The 20,572-nt window shown below is 42.2% G+C and overlaps 1 protein-coding gene across 4 annotated transcripts in view; it reads left to right on the top strand.

The window, feature by feature from the left end:
* Fggy (FGGY carbohydrate kinase domain containing) overlaps positions 1 to 20,572 on the top strand; it is a 363,520-nt gene that overhangs the window by 21,907 nt on the left and 321,041 nt on the right. For 3 of the 4 annotated variants that reach the window (XR_003712158.1, XM_028773314.1, XM_028773312.1), the window contains exons 2-5: positions 2,351 to 2,429; positions 8,414 to 8,628; positions 18,356 to 18,467; positions 20,180 to 20,331. Coding sequence is in view for 3 of the 4 variants with exons in the window: in XM_028773314.1 (XP_028629147.1) it covers positions 8,425 to 8,628; positions 18,356 to 18,467; positions 20,180 to 20,331 (468 nt within the window). In the remaining variant the exon portion in view is untranslated. The remainder of the gene's footprint in view (positions 1 to 2,350; positions 2,430 to 8,413; positions 8,629 to 18,355; positions 18,468 to 20,179; positions 20,332 to 20,572) is intronic. The other variant, XM_028773313.1, reaches the window with a different exon arrangement.

Below are 20,572 nucleotides of genomic sequence, written 5' to 3'. Positions count from 1 at the left end.
TCTGCCTCCTCTGCCTCCTCTGCCTCCTCTGCCTCCTCTGCCTCCTCTGCCTCCACCCACTTCTGGATGTACCCTCTCAGTCTATGTCACATTATGCTAGGTTCTTGTCTGCAAGCATAGCAGAGTATTATTAGTATTGTCAGGTGTTGGTCTTTCACATGGGATGGACATTAGCCATAAAATACAGGGCAAGTGTGCTACAACACACAGACCCAAAGAAACTGGGTAATATGGAAGTCTCAAGAGAGGATGTGGGAATGTCACTCAGAAGGGGAAACTAAATAGCCATTGGAGGTGGATGGAGAGAGGTAACTGGATAGGAGAGGAGGTGAGGAAGAGAGTGGGGATGGCAATCAAGTGTGGGGAGGAGAGAGATAGATAGAGGGGCTTGGAATAAGAATAAAATCAGTGGAGGGCATCTCTGGTAACTAGCTGGAAGCATTGGATGAGAGAGAACATGTGAAATCTATGGGAGTGACCCCTAGCTTAGATCCCTACTAGAGGGGGATATAAAGACTGATGTGGCCATCTCTTGTAGCCAGACAGGACTTCCAGAGGAGGGGGTGGGAAGCAGAACGTCAATCTACCCACAAAACCTTCTACACAGAATTTGTCTTGCCTACAAAATGTGCAGGGATAAAAGATAGAACAGAGACTGAGGGAATAGCCAACCAATGACTGCCCCAACTTGAGACCCATCACTTCTTTCAATCTGAACAGTAATCTCTTGGAGTACAGAGTTTGTGAGTAGCATTTTGTAGTTCAGAAGAGCCATGTTAAGTCACTCCCAAATGAATGAGTGCTAGGCATGTTGGGGTTGGAGTATTGCTTTTCTTTCTCCCAGGAGAGGTTCATCCATCCATCCATCAGCTTCTTAATGACTACCTTGTTTGTGCTGAACTTTCTCTGCATTGTGCATTGGTGGTAGAGATGGCTAAGGAGGGAGGGCCCAGCCATATGTTCCCCTGTCAGGACACAGCCTTGCATCTCTTTGTAGGATAATGTCTATGCTCCTGCTTGAAGCTTTTCTCCAGAACCTCTGAGCTCAGAAACAAAGTGTTGTGGTTCAGATTTTCTCATGATACATGATGTCTGGACAGGGCTTGAGGATCTGTGTGTTGAGGAATTCACAGGTGAAACCCTGGTTTTCAGTGTCTTTGGGTCTTCACAGTTGGGTGACTGGCTGAGCACTCCAGGGATTTGCAGATGACTTTTAGAGTAGATAGGTGGTTTGGCTGGTGCAGGCTTTGTTTTGGCATAGTTTTCTGAGTTGTCTGGCTTTCTGAGAACGACATCTTCTCTATTCCTTCTCGGTGTTTTGGGTGGGAATTCAGGCAGCTATTATTTGTTGGTTAAGGAATATATCTACCTTTCTTTCCTCCTATTCTCCCTTTATCCTCGCTTCCTCCTTCTGCCTGCACTAGACCAGGCCTTTTGCTATAGATGAGTGTTAGATATTGCTAATGAATAAAAGCTTGTGCTCCCAGAAGCTTCTCAGTAGTTGACAGGGGATGGGTTCTGCTTCTTCCCTCCCTTCTCTTTGATACAGTGGTTTTCAACCTTTTTGGCCCTTTAATACAGTTCTTCATGTTATGGTGACCCCCAACCATAAAATTATTTTTTGTTGCTATTGCATAGCTGTAATTTTGCTACTGTTAAAAATAATATTGTAAATATCTGTGTTTTCTGATAGTCTTAAGTGACCTCTCTGAAAGAGTCATTGGACCCCAAGGGGTTGAGAACCACTACCCTAATGTCATGACTTGCTAGTCACTCCAGACATGATCCAATGCTGCCTGTAGGTTTATATCAGGCCACAGGTAAATCTGGATGGAAGATATTTTGTTTAGTTGGCAAACATTCCATAGACTTGGGAATCTAAGAAACATTTGAAGATTTTATTTTGGAATAGCACTGGCAATGAGACAAGCCTAAAAAAAAAAAAAATGTTTCCCAGGCTGCAAAGCTGAGGAAGAAAGGGCAGTCATAGAAGACAGCCTTTTCCTTTAGGAGGAGGAAAGGCCCTAGATATGCTGATAGGAGCCATAGAAGACCAGGTATTATTGTCATATTGACTCGTTCTTTTCTGTACAAAATTTTCTCACCGTCTTAGACCATGTGGGACAATGGCAGGAGTATTCATACTTACAGAAGCCGTGAATCTTCTATGTTAATAAGACTGAAGTGAACAGTACAGTACAGTATTGCTTTTCCTTGTCTCCTGGTCTTACGGAAACCTGATTACAATGTAACTAAATACTAAATTGCATGAAGCTGGAACACATGAGCTCCCAGTAGAGTCCAAAAGTCACTGTTAAAAGAGAGGACACTGAGTTAATTTTCTCCCCAGTCCTGGGACACACTTTCTGCGGGCTGTCACCAACGAAACTGAGCCTGGAGGAGTGGCTCTTTAAGAAGCAGAATCTAAGGTAAGCTCCATTTTCCAGGGATGTAGTGTTGGGAAACAGTCTCACTGTGACTAGGTTATTTGAGGGGAAAGAAAGGGAATACAGGGACAGCACAATTCCCTAGGGGTTGGTTTTGAGCAGAGAGTTTGTAGCATTTACCCCCTTCTAGGGATGGCTGAAATAGTTATGCAGAGTAGCGCCAGTGTCCGGGTCTCCCGCCTATCCTCACATGGCATTTGAGTAAGCTTGTACATTTGCTAAACAATCAGCTGTGAAATCTGTGACTTCCTGTGGTATGCTTCTCACAATATTTATACAGGCCATCATTTAGTGAACCATATAAATATTTATGGCATGGAACAGCTTTTTGATCATGAATAGAGGCCAAGAGTCAGTGCAGCCCCTGCTGGGGACTTGCTAGGTAGACCCTGAGTTTTAAGGCATCTTGTAGACTGAGATACGAGGTGTGTCTCAGGACTTGTGCACAGCTTGAACTTCTCTTCATTAATTTTCTTTCTCTTTGCCATCCACAGGCGATGGCGGCTTCTTCCTCTTTCCTGAAGGCCATCACCTACAGCTGCTTTTCTTTTTAGAATGTCCTGCTTTGCCCTAAAACAGTGAGATGAAATCTAAATTCCATTCTTCATCATTCATAAAGCAGGCTTCAGAATTGCCCCAAGCTAGCCTGGAATCATAGCCCCTCTCTTGCTGCTATGCCTTACCTAGTGCCCTCTTTGAATACCTCAGCTCATTTTCCTGAGACATGGGGCTTCCACACTGCCTACTTGACAGGGCTAAGCTAAGAATTAAATAAAATGACCAAGTCAGGTGGGCAATTTACAGGGCAGAGCTCAAGAATGACCAGATTTTGTGGTATCTGTTGTTAATGAAGTTGCAAAAACTTTGATTTTTAGTTTTAGCTGAATGTCATGGAAAGTGCCCCAAACTTACTCTTGTATGCTTGTGTTTAAATCCTGGGGCTGGTGTCTGCTTCCTGTGTGCTTCAGCCAGATTATGGGTGCTGCTGAGGTAAATAGTGAGTGATAGGCTTGCTAACCTCATTGATTGGGTTTCTGTAATTCAATAAGCCCTTGATAGAAACAAGCAAAACAATCGTGATCCCAACCCCTTCTTTTTCAATTATAAAGAGAATAGTCTTTCTCTTCAATTAGAAAATGTTATTTCCTCATTAGAAAAAATAATATTTTCTCTATTTTTTAGGTTTTGTATTTTTGGGTACTGACTGAGTGTGGAGTTCAGGACACAGAGGACTGTACTTGTAACTGAGTAACAAAGGGCACAAAGTAGGAGGGAGGGGCAGGGGATCTGGTTTCAGGGAATCTGGGTGTCCAAGGGCTCACACTTGCTGGAGTTGAGGTTCCAGGTGTGGAAACAACTCTCAAAGAGATTAAAAGCACAATGATGGAGAAATGGTGAAGCTCAATGTTGAATTAGGATCACTTTCTTAGAAAAACGTGCACTGAGAAGCTTGTGCAAGCACTGCTGGGAGAAGGCCTCCCTGGCTCCCAGTGGGCTGGGGTCATCCTGTAGGATGTCTCGAAATCGTTTCTGGAAGTTGGAGAAGCTAGCCAGAGGCATTCTGGTGTTGTGGAAGGACAGACATTAAAGGTAGACAGCCTGGCTTTTGGGTTAGCTAATCTCAGCACAGTAGGAAAGGGCCCTTAACACAGTCTTCAGCAAATCAGCATTTAGTAATGGAAGACTATCAGAAGGCAGCAAAGCATCTTCAGACAGATTAAGGGCTTTGAGAGAGAGAGAGAATGGCTCACTTACTTAGTGGTTGCATGAACTATTGGAGTATATTGCTTCACCTGGCTCGGGCTTATCAATAAAATGGAATGGCAATAGTTGTTTCTTTTGTGGTTTTCATGTTCAGAAGTAGCAATTCAAACAGGCTCCAGAGCATCAGATACATAGTTAGCACTGTACCTTTCATTATTCCCTAATGATGGGTTCTTAGCATACCCAGTTCATTCACTGGGTCCCAAGGGCTTGTTGAATTTCCTATAGAGACAAGGGTTGAAATCTTATAGAGACAAGGGTACAGTTTGAGTTCACTGTAATGGGTTATACTATACTTTCTGCATATGGTGAGGACTCTCATGCAGGTAGGTTCTTTTCCTAGATTCAGAATCCAGACCTAGAGCAAGCCCACAGCTGGTGAGTGGTGAGTGGACATCATTCCCTGTTATATTTTTTTATTTTATTTTATCATTTTTTGATGGTTGGTGACAAGACAATATTATAACTGCAGAGGAATGTGATCAGGACCTAGGCCTAGCTCCATGGGAAATCTCTCTTGCCTTGGGGTTGGCAGCATAGATAAAAGCCAAAGTATTTCTGTGAGAACAGCAGAAGAAGTTCTGTAGAGATTCTTAATTCTTCCTTATTTTCTGGTTTCTCTCCAGGTTTGGAACAGACTTACAGAGTTTTAGTTTAGTAAGAGCAGAAGCCATTGGCATTCTTGTGGCTGTGGTGTGATGGTTAATGCTGTCAGCTTGGTAATACCTAAAGTTACCTAGGCCATGAGCCTCTGGGCAGCCTGTGGGGATCTTCTTGATTGCTTTAGTTGAGGTGAGAAGACTGCCCACCATGAATGACACCATTCCCTGGTTGAGACCTGGACCATGTGTTGCTCAGTAGAAAGGGCATCCATTAACTGCCTGTTTTCCAGTGGTGGATTCAATGTGATCAGATGCCTCAGGATTCTGCTGCCTTGATTTCCATACCATGATGAAGGCTGACCTTTGAGCTCTGAGTCAGAGTAAATCTTTTCTCCTTTAAGATGATTCTGCTAGAACATTGTACTACAGCAACAGAAAAGTAGCTAAGGCACATGGGTAGGAGCTGCTTCTCACGATGGAGATGGTGGAAACAAGGAAAAAAATCAATGTGAAACGAGGTGTGGCAAGTGGGTAGAATAGGTTGCCAGGGTAGTCTGAGCCAAGGCACCCTCTTGTCTTGTCAGTCACCTTGTCCTCAGTGGAGGGCCACTCTGATAACTCCATTTTATGTACCACAAAGAAAGAAATTCTACAAATGGATTCCAGGATAGACTATAAGAAGAATCACTCTGATCTCAGGGAAGCTAGATGTGAAAAAAAAATCATGTTCTCTTAGAAGTAGCAAAATGTGGCTGTAAACCTTTAAGGAAATACTTAATTGATTGACACAGAGATTAGAATAGACCAGCACATTATGAGATGCCATAATGTTGTATAACAACTGTGGTAATTGACAAAGGACAGGTAGGACAGTGGGTGTACACACCTCTGGGAATGCCCAGGTTCTCCCTTCTAGCTTTCTGTAAGCACAGCTTATGTTGCATGCATAACATGGACATCATCTACTGCATTTCTCAGGAAGGAACCCTGTTAAATGACACACGATTGTACAAGCGCTGACTGAGAAATCAACATACTTAAGTCATGGTTCTTTTCATTCTTTTTCCTATTGGTTCACTGATAAAGGAGTTCACTTTAGAAAACTACCATTGAGAACCAATTATATTCCAGAGACTGAAAGGGAGTAGGGATATAGAAATCAGTACCTTCCCCTTTTTGCCAGGTTCAGTCCAATAAGGGACATAGACATAGAAACATAACACCAAAACATGGTCCAGAGCAAACATTTGAAATGAAATTATAGATATTGTATCATACTGACAGCCTTTGTACATGTGCAAGAAGAGCTAGAAGGTCCCCAGTAGAGGATGGAATTGGGAAGGGAAGAGTAAGCGATGGTGGGGAGGACCCTCTGTCAGTGAAGAACACAAGTGTACTTTTAGGTATGTGAGAATATCTAGGTCCCCAGGGTGCAGGGTCAGGGCACTGTTCATTGGGGTTAAGAAGCTCATAGAGGGTCCCACTTGGGGAAGACCTCAGGCTGTCCTCCTCTATCTATTGTGATAGTATTCTGCTGCCTGAGAAAGAACCTAGCACAGTAATCACTATGGTGTCCATCATAGCTTGATCCTGGATATCTGACTTGGGATACTAGGACACAAGAGGACAGATACACAGATACAAGTACAGAAAAGCCAGGACTGGATGGACTGTGCACACTCTGATAAAGATGCACCATCAGAGTCTGCACTATGGAGGTGGGAGTTATATACAGTTGTAGGAGGAGGCAGGATTATTGTATACAGTTGTGGGTGGAGGTCAGGTTGTTGTGTGCAGTTGTAGTGAGAGGCAGGGCTATTGTATACAGTTGTCCAAGAAGGCAGGGCTACTATATATTTAGCTGACCAAGGAGGCAGGCTTAGCTAATCTTGTTAGGGGAGTCTTTATACGGGAACTGGTTCAGACTGTAAGTATCTAGGATGAGGAAACTGCACTTGACCTTTTCTTATGGACCAGGAGAAGGTTTTGACATTCCCATGGGTCTGAGGCAAGTAGTCATTGACATGGTCATACTCATGTCAAACAATATATGTTCACTCAGGACTTCCTTTACTCCCTATAAACCACTAAGAGCAAACAGGGATCATGGGAATGACAACTCAGCTTGTATCTGCATTATTTAAAAATCTGCTTTTATTGGTTACTGGCTTAAAGAGAAGGTATCACTGCTGAGTGAATGAGGAATGAAAGCTGGTACTCATGTTTATATAAGCTCCCAAGGGAAAAAAGCCAGGGAGACAGGAAGACCCACCTGCTGAGACTAGGAACCCTGTCCTGCTCCGGGGGAGGCAGTGAGCTTTATTATTCTTGCTTTTCTGTTTTCTTCTTCACCTGCCACAGTGCTGAAAGGGAGCAAACACAGATGGCAAATCATTGTGATTAAGCCAGAAGCTATCACTTTTAATGAAGTTGTTGTTTTTTTCTCTTTTTGTTCCTTTTTATTGGGGTAAATATCCTGGAAGCAGTAACTGCACATCTGCTGGTTGACTTGTTTTAGAATCCCCAAGAGTAAGATGGCCAAGAAACCATCATTTTTCTAAGTTGAGTGTGTAGACTGCTCAGGTTAAAATTGGACCAAAGGAGCTCAGACCACCTTGCTGACCAGAGGCCAGCTGTGCTGTGCTAGTGAAGTTAATGTCTGGAGGCTGTCCCACATGAGTCTGGAGAGAGACCCATGGGAGAATCCTGTGTCATGTGGCTCATCCCATGAGCAGCCTCAAGGGCCCAGGCATTCCTGAGGGTTCTCTGGTCAGGTTTCCTTGTAACTCATCAGGGGTCTGTCAGGAAAATAGATCATCTAACACACTCTTGATCTTGCTTCTCCTGGGCCTTCTCCCAATTCCCAGTTAGCTCACGATGGCTGTGGTATAAGTGTTTCTTCTTAAAATCATTATGTCAAGCCTCTGCAGAAAAAGGGAGGGAGCCAGAGGCTCAGGGTTACACAGGTGTGGAGTTCAGGCCCAGCTGCTCCAGTGAAGCATGGGGAATACCTTCTGTTTCCAGATGTTGGTTTTCCTGTCAGTATAATTTGGTGTCACTGTCATGATAGACTTAGTGTGAAACAAAAAGCTACTTGCCTTTTAGACTCTCCCCTGGTTCAGTAGCGTTACAGAGACTCCCATGTGCTTGTCTCCATTCATAGGGAGGAGTGGAGAGTGCATGGCTACATAGAGTGCTTGGCACAGGATACCTATGAGGCTGATTTGCTGCACGACTGGCTGGGAAATGATGCTTCTTTTGGTTCCACGGCTGCTGTCTTGTGGATTCAAATTCCCATTGTAACATCCATCCCTTATGTTTTCCATTGCCCTCTGATTGTCTCAACTTTTCTTACGTCACTATATAATCAGGTGCTCAATTTCTGACGCCCATCCAGTAGTGGGAATGTCCTGTATTAATGTGCTTGCTCTCTGACCACCTTGCTCAGTGTCTATAAAACCTTTGATAGGATAAATAAATAACACAGAGCCCCCAGTTAGGTAGTTGGATTCCTTTTTCTGTCTACTTTGAAGATTGAACTTCTTGGCTGGCTAACAAGTGTGCTTGTCTTCACATGGCTTTTGCACTTGTCCACCACAGGTAGGGAGACCATGATGTCTGGCGGAGACCATGAACCAGGTCACTACTATGTGGGCATCGATGTGGGAACAGGTAGTGTCCGTGCAGCTCTAGTGGACCAGAGAGGAGTCCTTTTGGCCTTCGCAGAACAGCAAATTAAGAAGTGGGAGCCCCAGTGCAACCACCATGAGCAATCCTCAGAGGACATCTGGGCAGCATGTTGCCTTGTCACAAAGGTAAGAGCCCAACTGTGGCATCTCTTCCTTGTGCATGCTCCACCTGCTCAGCAGTCTGGTATGTCTATACTTGGTCTGCACACTACGTTAGGGTAAGTGGAGGCAAGGAGCTGGGTGCTGTAGGCTTTGTCTTTCAGAAGCAAACCTTGCTGGGACTGACAGACAGCTGTAATGTGCTGGGGGGACTGCTGCAGCCAGTCCATAGAGCTAGGGCTGACTCTGAGGGCATGGTGACAGTGAAGACAGGGCAAGGATGTGGAAGCCTGAGATGTAGAAATGAGGAAGGAAGAGTCATGGCAGCACCCAGTGTGTTTCTATTGTATGCCAATGTGTTAGCACACCCTGTGGTGGGACCTTGGAACTTGGTGGAACTAGCCTTACAGCTGGCACTACTGCTGCCTCCCAGTTTATTTTGGTCCAGGAAGAGATGGAAAGGGGAGTGCTGGTCAGTTTACCCTAAGTTAGGCAATAGTTAGTGACCGGGAACAGCAGGGCAAGAACCCAAATGTCTGATTCCTACTAATAATGAGTCTGTATCCTCCAAGTGGGACACATAAGGGACACTGCTTTGTGGGTAAGAGAAACAGCGAAGGGCAGAAAACCATGGCATGCTCTAAGAAAGCGTCTTCATACGAGCCCCATGCATGCTCATCTTGAGTGGTCTATGATAAGCCTGGGCTTGCTGTCTTAAGGAAGGAAGTGATGCTGGCTGTGAATAGTTTATATCTGATGTCTGTGATGTTAGTAGGACTTTATATATTGATGATCATTAACAACAGTCATTCTTTTATCTCCTTTCCCACCCCCAAAGGAGAAAAAGAAAATGAAATTCTGAGTTCTGTTTCTTCTCCCTGTTTCTAGTTGAGGTCCTTAAATATTCATGAGGTGCTTGGTAATTTTCAGCTGGACAGTCACCCATTTTTTCTGTATTGATTGGTCTGGTTAAACTTTGATGAGCTCTGAGCAGCTGTTAGTGCCCTAGAGAAAACCACAGAGAGGTGGCTTGGGCTACTCAGGCACTCCGCAGAAATAAAAGAGGGGTCATCTTCTCTTCTGCCTGTTTAATTTTCCTCTTCTCTCCCGGCTCCCAGTCTCTGCCTCTGTGAAAATCTTCTGCTCTTTGCCCCTGGGTCTCTTTTGTTCTTCTAACACACTTGCCATTAAGGAAATTGTCAAGAAGAAAATATAGTTCCCTGATGAAGAGCTCCCTTAAAGCAGATCTGCTCCAGCACAGCTTGGTTTAATGGTAGACTTTTAATCATCTCCCAGTGGTGGTCAGCTCATCATTTGAGTCAGCCCAGATAGCCACAGAAGTGCAGGGCATTAGTGCTCGCTCAGCCATGCCTCTCACTGCAGCAGAGCTACAGAAAGCCCATGGGCCTTAGGCCATGCCTCACACATTGTGTATGGAGTGTGGTGTGTCTGCTTACAGCCTGACGTGAGGAGGAGCTGTAAGAAGGAGAACTTTTTGACACACTAAGTATGCATTCTGAAGTTGAACTGCTGGGGTGGGAGTTCCTGTTCTAGCAATGTTTAGCTTGTGATCTTGGACTCGTTACCATCTCTTGCCCTGTTCCCTTCTCAATAAAAGAAGATGAATGAGAGCCCCCAGCTTGATAAGATTGTTGTGATGATTAAAGTATATAAAAAGTCCCAGCGGTGTCAGGGGTTAAGCAATCATTGTTGCCTGTGGTGGGGATGATAACAAGATGGGCAGAGCTAGGGAGTGGATTTCTGAGACAAAAGGGCAGAGGAGCAAGTGCGAGGCAATGCTACTGCCTCTGCAGACCATTCACCCCTCCCTCTGGTCAGAGCTCCTTCCTCGAAAGACTTAAAAAGCATTGGTCTAGGACAAGGGCTGGCGCTCGTTCTACCCTGGCCTGTTTTTGCTTTGTCAATGGCTCCAGAAAGCAGAGACCTTGAGAGCAATTGTGAACTTTCTTTTTCCTTTTTCTTTTTCTCTCCTGAGAGATGATTTTTTTTTCCTTAGTTGAGTTAATAACTACAACAATAACAGTAGTGGTGACAAGACAGTGATGACGCCAGCAGCTCACATTTCTTGGTTCTATGTTCCATGTTCTAGATGCTTTGCTCAATACCGTGTGCCCATCATGTCATTTGGTCCTTATAACAATCTTGTCATGAAGAAAAAGGAAGTCTTTAAAGCAGGTCTCGAGGGCCTCGGGTCTCTCTCTCCAGCATGAGCCCTTCTCCGTGACTGCTGCTTGTAGTCAGAGGAGCTATAGGTCCCTGCTGTATGGGGTCAGGAACTCACCTTGTTGGCTAAGCACTGCATGGTAGTGCCTTTACCTGGCTGGTGCTCATGGGAAAATGTGGGCCCTTCAAATTGGTATGCCTTTGTTGGGCCAGTATCCAGCACACCTAAAACATTCTCTGGAAACATGGAAGTCCTAGGAGACACATACAGTCCCTGTTCTTAAAGTGTACTTTTCAGGCCTACACATCTGTGTCATTCTAAGGAAACATCACAAGTTTTTAGATTTCTACTGGGAAAATAAGATAAGTTGAAAGAATCATCATATATCCAATGGTCATTTGTTAAATGTCCTTATTTTTGTTTGTATATGTGCATTTATGCATATGATGTGCATGTCCATATGGGTACACATTTGTATGCAGGTATGCATGTGTATGCATATGTGTACAGGTATGCATGGGGATTTGTGCAAGTGTGCATGGGTGTGTGTTCAGGTGTACGTGTATGAGTATATATGCATGTATGTGTGTGTGTGCTGGAAGACAACCTGGGATGTCACTTCTTAGGAGTCACCCACCTCCTTTGTGAGATAAGTCTCTCACTGGGGCCTGAGCTCAGCTAGTAGGCTATGTTGGCTGGCCAATGAGCCCTAGTGATGCTCTGATCTCCACCTCCCAGCTTTAGGATTAAAAGCATCAAGCCAGCTGTTTTTCCTGGCACTAGGAATCAAACTTGAATTCTCATGCTTGTAAGGCAAGCAATTTACCAATGGAGTTATTTCCTCAACCCTAGGAAACTGTTATTTTATTTAGTTTGAAAATATTTATGGAGCATAGATTGTATGCTGTACTGTTTGTCAGACACTGAAACATATGTAAAGAAACATCATTAGTTCTTTTGCCTAAAGATGAACTAGCTTAATCTGCATGGGAATAAAGCCCCATGAACATAGGAAGCTAATGAACTGTGATTTTGCTCTAGGTTGGTACTTGCTGTATGGACAGTAATATTAACATCTTACATTCATAGAACTGTTATAGTTTGCAAAACATCTTCATATTTTAATTATGATACCAAGATAAATAGAGGCAGGGCTGTTGTTTCCGTTTGACAGGTGGAAAGATAAACTGTGGACCAGATAGTTGAATGGCATTTCCAGTGTTCCCAGGTAGTGACAGCCCAGGCTTAGATGGCAGAAGTCTCTGTATTCTCTGTTCCCAACACCTACTGCCCACACCATTTTCAGAGCTAAATACAGGTCTTAGCATCTGTGCTACATTTCTCATGGTAGTGATGGTTTCTGTGTTTAAACTGCTGTTACTCTTTTGCTTCCAACCCTTAGTAGTACCAGGATTCTTTCTGGATAGAACCTAGAATTTGTAACATGGCCTTCATGGCTGTGTACATTTTAGCTCTTCCTAAGGTCATTATTGATGTGTTCTCAGCTTTCTGTTCCAGCTGCCATTCACTGTCCATTGTTTAAACATAGAACCACTTGGAGAGAGAGGCTATCCTCTGCCTAGAACATCTTTTTGCCTTTGGGTGCACCAGGATTAGAATTTTGTACAGGGAAAAATGGAGATGAGGTGAGAGGCTGCAGGAAGGAAGATTTCAGGAGACTTGGTGGTGGTGGAGGAGACAGAGGGGACCTCAAAACTCCAGCTAGTAGAAGAACATTAGGATCTCTGTTATAAATGAAAATGTCTGGCTTTCATTTCCTTGCTTATTGTCAGGGAACATCACTGTATATTGCTACACTAGGAAATCCTAGGACAGGATATTTTTCTTTCACTGGTCACTGCAGGAGGTGTTAGAAAATCCTGTCTTGGGCCTTGAATGTACTGCTCCCTATAAAAGTTGTAGTCTTTTCCTTGCTGTTCCTTGCCCAGAGCCTTCCACCCCGGCTGCATCCCTACTAAGAACACTGCCCAGATTTATACATAGTCAGTTGCTTATGCCTGAAAGTCTTTCCTCAAGGTTCTCTGTTTTGAAAACTACCCTACCCTTCTCTATCATGCCTGACCCTCTTGACCAATCAACTTTGGGTATATTATAACTACATTATATCATTTATTTTGACTCATTGGTGATTTACCTATGCCAAAATGTAATCTCCTAAAGACTGAGCATTAAAGAAAAGTATTTTGCTCTCCATTGTTTTCCTAATATCTGCATGAACACACCCTCATGTAAAAGGGCTTGATTGTGCTTTCTAAGGACCAAAAACTGACAAAGACATTCAAACCTATATTCAAAAGAGTACAATGCCAGTCTCATGGACATCTGTTGTGAGCTGGATTCTGTCCATGATGCTCCCAGGAGCTGAATATAAAACTAGACCTACATATTCTACTTCATGTGTGTGTGTTTTCTTTGGATTGCCACAGCCACACCCAGTGTAGCAGAGCTTGCTGATTTAAATCACATGCAGGATTGAAGCCATAGTAACAACAAAGATACATAATCCCTTCCCCAAATTCTTGTTGGCTACATCAGACCTGCAAGTTGACAGTAGTTAGACATGGATCAATTTCCCAAATGAGGCTGCAGCAAACTCCATTCCTGGAAATTCTTTAGAAGAATGATGTGATTTGTCGCTAGCAAGGGAAATCTCTGTCTGCCGGGTTGCTGGAGTGAGTTTATTGCACTTTCTGCTCCCACTAACAAGACTATAAATATGAGTGCATGGCCAAGTCCCAGAGGCCTTGCGGTAATGTGACCATGAAAGCATCTCTCTGGGATAGGCTAGGAGGGGGCATCCCTTGGTGTGGAGAGGCATGCTTTTAAGGTATGTCCTCAACACTAGCCATCTAAGTCAGACTTAGTACATAATGCCAATTTTTCAATTTCCTGAGAATGGCCCCTTGTACAACTGGAGACATGGAAATTTTCATCATTGAAAAGCTGTGATTTGAATCTGGAACTCTGTAAGCCTCAGAAGGTACTCATGGAATAAAGCAAGAAACCATTATCTTTGGACTTAGAAAGGTATACCCATAAATCCTCACAAGTATTTGAGTCTGAAGTTTTCTGTTACTTCCTCTTTCCCTATCATTTGTATTTGTGTTCATATAGCAGGGAACATGCTGCCCTTTGGGCATAAACATCCTAAATAGACATGATTAATGCAGTGTTGAGTAGGCTCTCTGCCTTTACACAGAGGTGCTCTGATTCTACAGTACTTCTAGCCCCCAAAGCCTGCAGTCTTTTCCTTTGGGTTTTCCTTATTACCAGGAAACCAAGACTCAGAAAGACTGAGATTAGTGCAGAAGTGGTCAAGTTCAAACCAAGAGGTGGCTTTTAGATACTATATACCATGCTGCCTGCTCTGGGCTTTCATAGAGTCACTCATATTTTCTCAAACTTCCTCGTCTGAAACATGGATGAACCCAGTCACTCTGGGCCCAGGGGCCAACAGAGTCACCAATTTCCTTGGATTTTTGGGAGAAAGACAGTGGCATCCCAGTGGCTCTCTGGTGAGCCAGACTAGCCCAAGTGACAAACCTCAGGTTCAGAAAGAGACAGTGTCTTAACTAGGGGATTTTATGGCTGGATTGTTCACTGATATATATCCCATGTAATCCCACGTAATTCCATGTAATCACATGTAATCCCATGTAATCCCAAATATATTAAGTCTTTCTTTTAGAGTACTTTGTAAGGATTAAATTCAAGGAAGTAAATAAAGCAAATGGCACAGTAGATGCTTCATATATGGCAGCATTTTTGTATATGCTGCTAATATTGCTTCAAAATTAGAATATTGCCTTTGTTGCAAATCTATAATAATTGTGTGTAGTTCTTTTGTGGTGCATATTAAATATTAACAAAGGAGATGCTAGACTGTAAGTTGAATAGTCTCAACAGGGCAGAGTTCTGCATTTTAAGATGAATTCATAACCAAATCCAGGGAATTGGGGAAATGGCTCATAGATTAAGTGCTTTCTGTACAAGGATGGAGATCTGAATTAATTTCTTCCTCTTCTTCATCCTATTCTTTCTCTTTCTTCTCCCCCTCTTTTCCTCCCTCTATTCCCTTCCTCCTCTTCTTCCTCTTCTTCTTCTTCTTCTCTTCCTTATCTTTGTCCTCTTCTCATCTGCCTTCCTCCTCTTTTTTCTTCCTCTTCTGCTTCTTCTTCTCCCTCATCTTCTTTCTCTTGCTTCTCCTCCCCTTCTTCCTTCCACATCCTCTCTTTTCTTTTCTCCCATTCTTTCTTCTCCTCCCCTTTACCCCTTTCTCCTTCTCCCCTTCTTCCTCCCTTCTCCACCCTTCTCCTCCTCCCCGTCCCTCTTTCTCCACCTCCCTTTTTTTTCTTCCCCTCTTTTTCCTCTTCATTCATCTCCTCTTTCTCTTCTTCATAATCCACCAGGTCCAGTTAACACTGTGTACATTCACATGGATATAGGGCCACCTCCTGGAGACGAGAATGAGCAACCAACCAGCGTTCATTCTTTGAAAAATTATTCCTCATCTCCCAGCAGCAACCAATTGCCAGGTCCTCAGGAATGAGTGAATCATAAGCATACTGATAGGTTCCATCTTGTACAGCAATCAACACTGATGTGATTCCATGACTATAATAGCCATGTCATAGCCAAGGACAGCATGCTCCAGCACTCATTTCTCATTTCACCTTTCAGTCTCTCTGCTCTGTCTTCTGTGATGATACTGACTGATGCCCTCCCTCCCTCCCTCCCTCCCTCCCTCGCTCTCTCTCTCTCTCTCTCTCTCTCTCTCTTTCTGTGTGTGTGTGTGTGTGTGTATGTGTGTTGATATAAATCAGACCTTCAACCGTGAACGGATTTTGAATAGTTTTTATGTTGCTATGAATGGGATTTTGTTTTTAATTTTTGATGTGTTACTTTCTACTATGTAAAAAATGCAACTGATTTTTATTCATTAACCTTCAGTCTTGTGGTCCTATTAGATTTGCTTATTAGTTCTAGTAGCTTTTAAAAGATTTTATCTTTGATCTGGAGTGTGTGTGTGTGTGTGTGTGCACATGTGTGTTTGTAGAGGGAGGATACATTCACAAAAATGCATGTGCCTTTGGAAGGCAGGGCATCAAATCTTGGAGCAACAGTTAGAAACAATATAGGTGTTGAGACCTGAACTCAGGTCCTCTACAAGAGCAGTAGTTGCTCTTTACCCATCTCTCTAAGCCCTCATAGAAGCTTTTTAAAAAGCAATTTCAGCATGTGAAATCATATCATTTGTAAAGAAATACCTTTAGTCTTTTTGTAATTTGTATGGCTTTAATTTATTTTTCCTGCTTTATTTCATGGTCCCCGAATTCTAGCACAGACTGAGTAGAACTATTGAGTAGTTAGAAGTGCTAAGTGGAACTATCTTTCTAACTATTAGGTATGATGTCAGCTCTGAGTTTTCCTGATGTTTTGTTCTTGTCTGTATAAATTTCATTCTCCTTTTATCTTTTCATTCATCTTCTTTGTGTTAGAGACTTTTGAGTATTTTCAGATTATAATTGCATGTTGGTGCTATATTCTGTTAATATATGTCTTACATTAATTAATCATTGATAAGTCACCCTTGCAAGTTCTGGGGTGATTATATATGGTAATGATATATAATGCTAGTTTTATGTGCTGTAATATTTGGTTTGCTAGTATTTTGAAATTTTTATACCTGCATTTATGATGAATACTCTTCTGTAGTTTTACCCTATTAATGTATGTATCATTGATGTAAAGGCAGTGCTGACCATGAAGGATTTGGTGGACAGGCCCTCCCCTTTGCTCTGTTCTAAATGTCTGACATTGGTAAGGGTTCCTCCATAATTGTTTTATAAATTTCTCCAGAGAAACCATTTAGACTTGGAATTAATTTTTTACTTTCTATCTTTTAAGTATAAATTTCATTTTTCAAAACAATGCTTCTCAATTTATTGTGTAGCTTTGACAAATTTCCATAGCTGTCAAATGGTTATGATTAATGATTTTATCCAGTATTATATTTTATTTTGCTAGGAAGATTTGCTGTCCTTGTCATACCACTCTGCAGAGAAATTACTTCTTTATGTCTCCTTTTAGTTTTATATAGTATTCCATTGTATAAATACAGCATAGTTTATTTGTTAAAAATTAATTTATTGGGTTTTGAAATATATTGTTAACAGTGTAGTTAAGTAGCCATCTTATATATGACTTTGTTTACCTGCGGCCATGATTTTCTAAGATATGTTTCCAAAAGTGATATTGCTGAGCTAGTAGTTCTAAATATAATAGTACTGTCAAATTACTTTCCAAAAAAGTTGTGCTCAGTAGTTACATTGGTATAATCATGTTTAAGAAGAGCTACTTCTGAGTGTCTTTTAACATTTTTATTGGTTTATATTAATTTTGGACAATAATGGTTTTACTGTGACATTTTAATGCAAGTATGTAATATGTTTTGATCACATTAGTCCATCACCTTCCTTTCTCCCCCTGTAATCCCGGTGGATCCCCTTCCTCTCCCTAGCTACTCACTTTCTACTTTTCTATAGCTGCTTTCTTTTTTCTTCCTCCTTCTTCTCTTCCTTTTTTGTGACTGAATGAATTCAATTGACTATTATGTCTTCATAGATGCCCCAAGAGGGTGGAGCCACTGCTTTATACAGCTAACCTTTAACATTTCTCTAATGGAAGAAGCCAAATTTGCTATTTTATTTGCATTGATTAATTTTAGTACAACTGGAGAGCTTTATACACTTTGACCTCAGTTTTATATTATTTCCAGTTAGATTGCTTGTCTTTTCCTTACTAATTTATAGGATCTTTTAGTATTTTAGTGATATTAAAAGGTTTTTTTCTGAAAGATGTTTTAAAAATCTTAGACATTTTTATGACACCATGGATCATAGGTTTCAGTTTGTTTCATTATAAAATGTCCTTTTTATTTTCCAGTATTGGGAACTGAACTTAGACCTTAGTGCATTTGATGCAAGCACACTACCACTGAGTTACATCTTGAATCCAAGTCTGAGGTTTCTACAAAAGAATTTTAAAAACTTTTATGTATGGGTTCTTTTCCCGAATGCATCTTTGTGTACCATGTACATGCCTGGTGCCTGCAGAGACCAGAAGAGTGAGTCGGGTCCCCTAAGCCTGGATTTACAAGTGATTATGAGCCACCATGTGGGTGTTGGGAATTGAACCCAGTGAGCAGCAAGCGCTCTTAACTCTTGAGCCACCTGTCTAGCTCCAGCTATAAAGCTTTCCATGATGAGAACTTGGGACATTTGACTTCTTTCAGGAGTAATTTCCTTGTCAGCACATTTAGTTTAGGATCACAGCTGTGGGGTTCCATGGGTGAAACCTGACTCTGACTTTTGAACACAAAAGTGATAAAGAATTATCTTAAGTTAAATAGCAATGCTGAACTCTTCTATGACACGTGTTAGGTGATTTAAAAATGTTTGCATTCATTTTTGTGTAGTGGCCACTTGTCTACAAGATTTAAGAGCTTGTGTTGTCATTTAAGGTTTTGTTTGCTTGCTTTTAAAACAGGAAGTTGTTCAAGGGATTGATGCCCACCGAATCCGAGGACTTGGTTTTGATGCTACATGTTCGCTGGTTGTCTTGGATAAACAGTTTCATCCTTTGCCAGTAAACCATGAAGGTAGGCTCTTGCCCTTCCTCTTCAGTCTTACCTTTGAAACTTTAAATGCTAAGAATGCTAGATTTCAAGGAGTCCATATTGTCCGGTATACTAGCATACATACTTTCTTGGTAATTCTTCCCGGGTATCAACTGGACATCGTCTCAAAAGCTGCCATTCATGAGATTTAACTCCCAAAATGTGTATGTACTATGTTTATTTTGTTTTGACAATGAAATAATCACACAGAAGTCATAGAAGGAAGGAAGAGATTACCTCAGCTCACAGCTCCACATTACCATGGTGGCAGGGAAGTAATGGCCGCAGGAGCTTGAACCAGCTGATCACTTTATTTTTGCAACCAGAAGAAAAGAGCAAGTGTTTGTACACACGCCACTGGGTCCCCTTTGTCCTCTCTCTCATTCACTTCAGGGCCCTCCCTTGAGATAGTCCTGCCCACATTCTGGGTGGATCTTTCCACATTAATTAATGCAGTTAAGACAATCCCTCACTAGCGAGCACAAAGGCCCATCTCCCAGATGATTCTGAATTTTGTTAAATTGATAATGAACACGAACCATCACAGGCTTTATATCAATCTTAGTTTCCATACTATTTCTGGCTGTGCAAAATGTCTGGGTACAGGTGAATGGACAGTTAAAACATCAGAAGTGACATTTGCAGGGGAAGACCACAGCTACTTCTTAAACTGCTTACATGTGCATCTCTCTGCTAACCATCTCGCTTTGGATTGTGGGTAGACTTGTTAAAGGCACTCTATTAAAAGCAGAACCCAGCGGCAACTCTGTGAAGAGAAATCACTATACTCTACCTAAAATATTAACTATATCTGTTCAAGTGCATTCAGCTGACAGAATTCCTCACAGTGGAGGGTTGTTTTGCAGATTAAATGAGACGAAGGACTAACATGGTTCTTAGGTGATACTTAAACACATTAAAGACCTGTTATTAGCAAGATACATAGTTCTGTAGTTATTTCACTATTAAATTAATACATGAGAATGACTGGCACGTATCATGACTGGGTTCCAGTAGTATCATACTGATAATATTGTAGGCGTTCATGCTGCTTTCTCCACATTGAACCCTAGGTATCACCTTAGCCATGTCTCTCATAGGCCCTTTTCTCAACAAGAGGGCTCAGAAATTAGGGAAAGAAGTTGTGAAAGAATGTAATATAAATGACTTTCTTTTAATATTGAATTAAAATATTTTGTGTGTGTATATGTCTCTGAATATGGGTTTGTGGATGTCAGTGACTTTTAACCCTGGAGTTGTGATCAAGGGAGACACTGTTGGAATCACAATCACAGGTGAGGACACTTGGGAGTAGAGGCCTCACAGCCTTGCAACATATTTTCACTTTAAATTAAATTCATTCTACATTTACTTATCTATTCATTTAGTGTATATGCACATGTGCGCATACACAGACACTTGTGATACACAAGTGTGTGTGAAGGTCAGAAGACATCTTTCCGAAATTGGTTCTCTCCTGCCATATGGGACGTGGGTTTTGGGGGTCAAGCTCAGATTGTCATGCTGGTGTTGAGTGCCTTTACTCACTGGGTCATCTCTCTTGTGTCCACTTTGTTCAGTCTTGACACATGAATTTACAGTAGAAATTGTGGAGTGCTTTGCCTGTGAATACATCATTGCTCCCTTGAACTAGAAAGTGAAGATGACTTGTATGTTTCTCTCCTGTCTTCTAGGGGATTCCTCTCGAAATGTTATTATGTGGTTGGACCATCGGGCAGTCAGCCAGGTTCACAGGATCAATGAGACCAAGCACAGAGTCCTTCAGTATGTGGGTGGTGTGATGTCTGTGGAGATGCAGGCCCCAAAGCTCCTGTGGCTGAAGGAGGTGAGCGTGTGGGGTGAGGGAAGGGCATTTCTATGGTAGTAGAAAGGTTCCTTGACCAAGGGTGGTGGACTAAGCATGCCCTGTCAAATCCGTTTCCCCCAGACAGTCTCAAGAGGCTGAGTCCATCTTCTTGTTTAGGTTGTGGTTGACCATTCTTTTTCATACACAGATGTCAGGCAGGCGTTGTATATAGCATCTCCTTAAACCCTATCACCTATCACTCTGTGCAGTAGGTGGTTTT

Source organism: Grammomys surdaster, unplaced genomic scaffold, assembly GCF_004785775.1.
Source record: "Grammomys surdaster isolate TR1022 unplaced genomic scaffold, NIH_TR_1.0 225, whole genome shotgun sequence".
Classification (NCBI taxonomy): Eukaryota; Metazoa; Chordata; class Mammalia; order Rodentia; family Muridae; genus Grammomys; species Grammomys surdaster.
The sequence above is the reverse complement of the archived record's forward strand: the minus strand, read 5'-3'. Positions and strand labels throughout refer to the sequence as shown.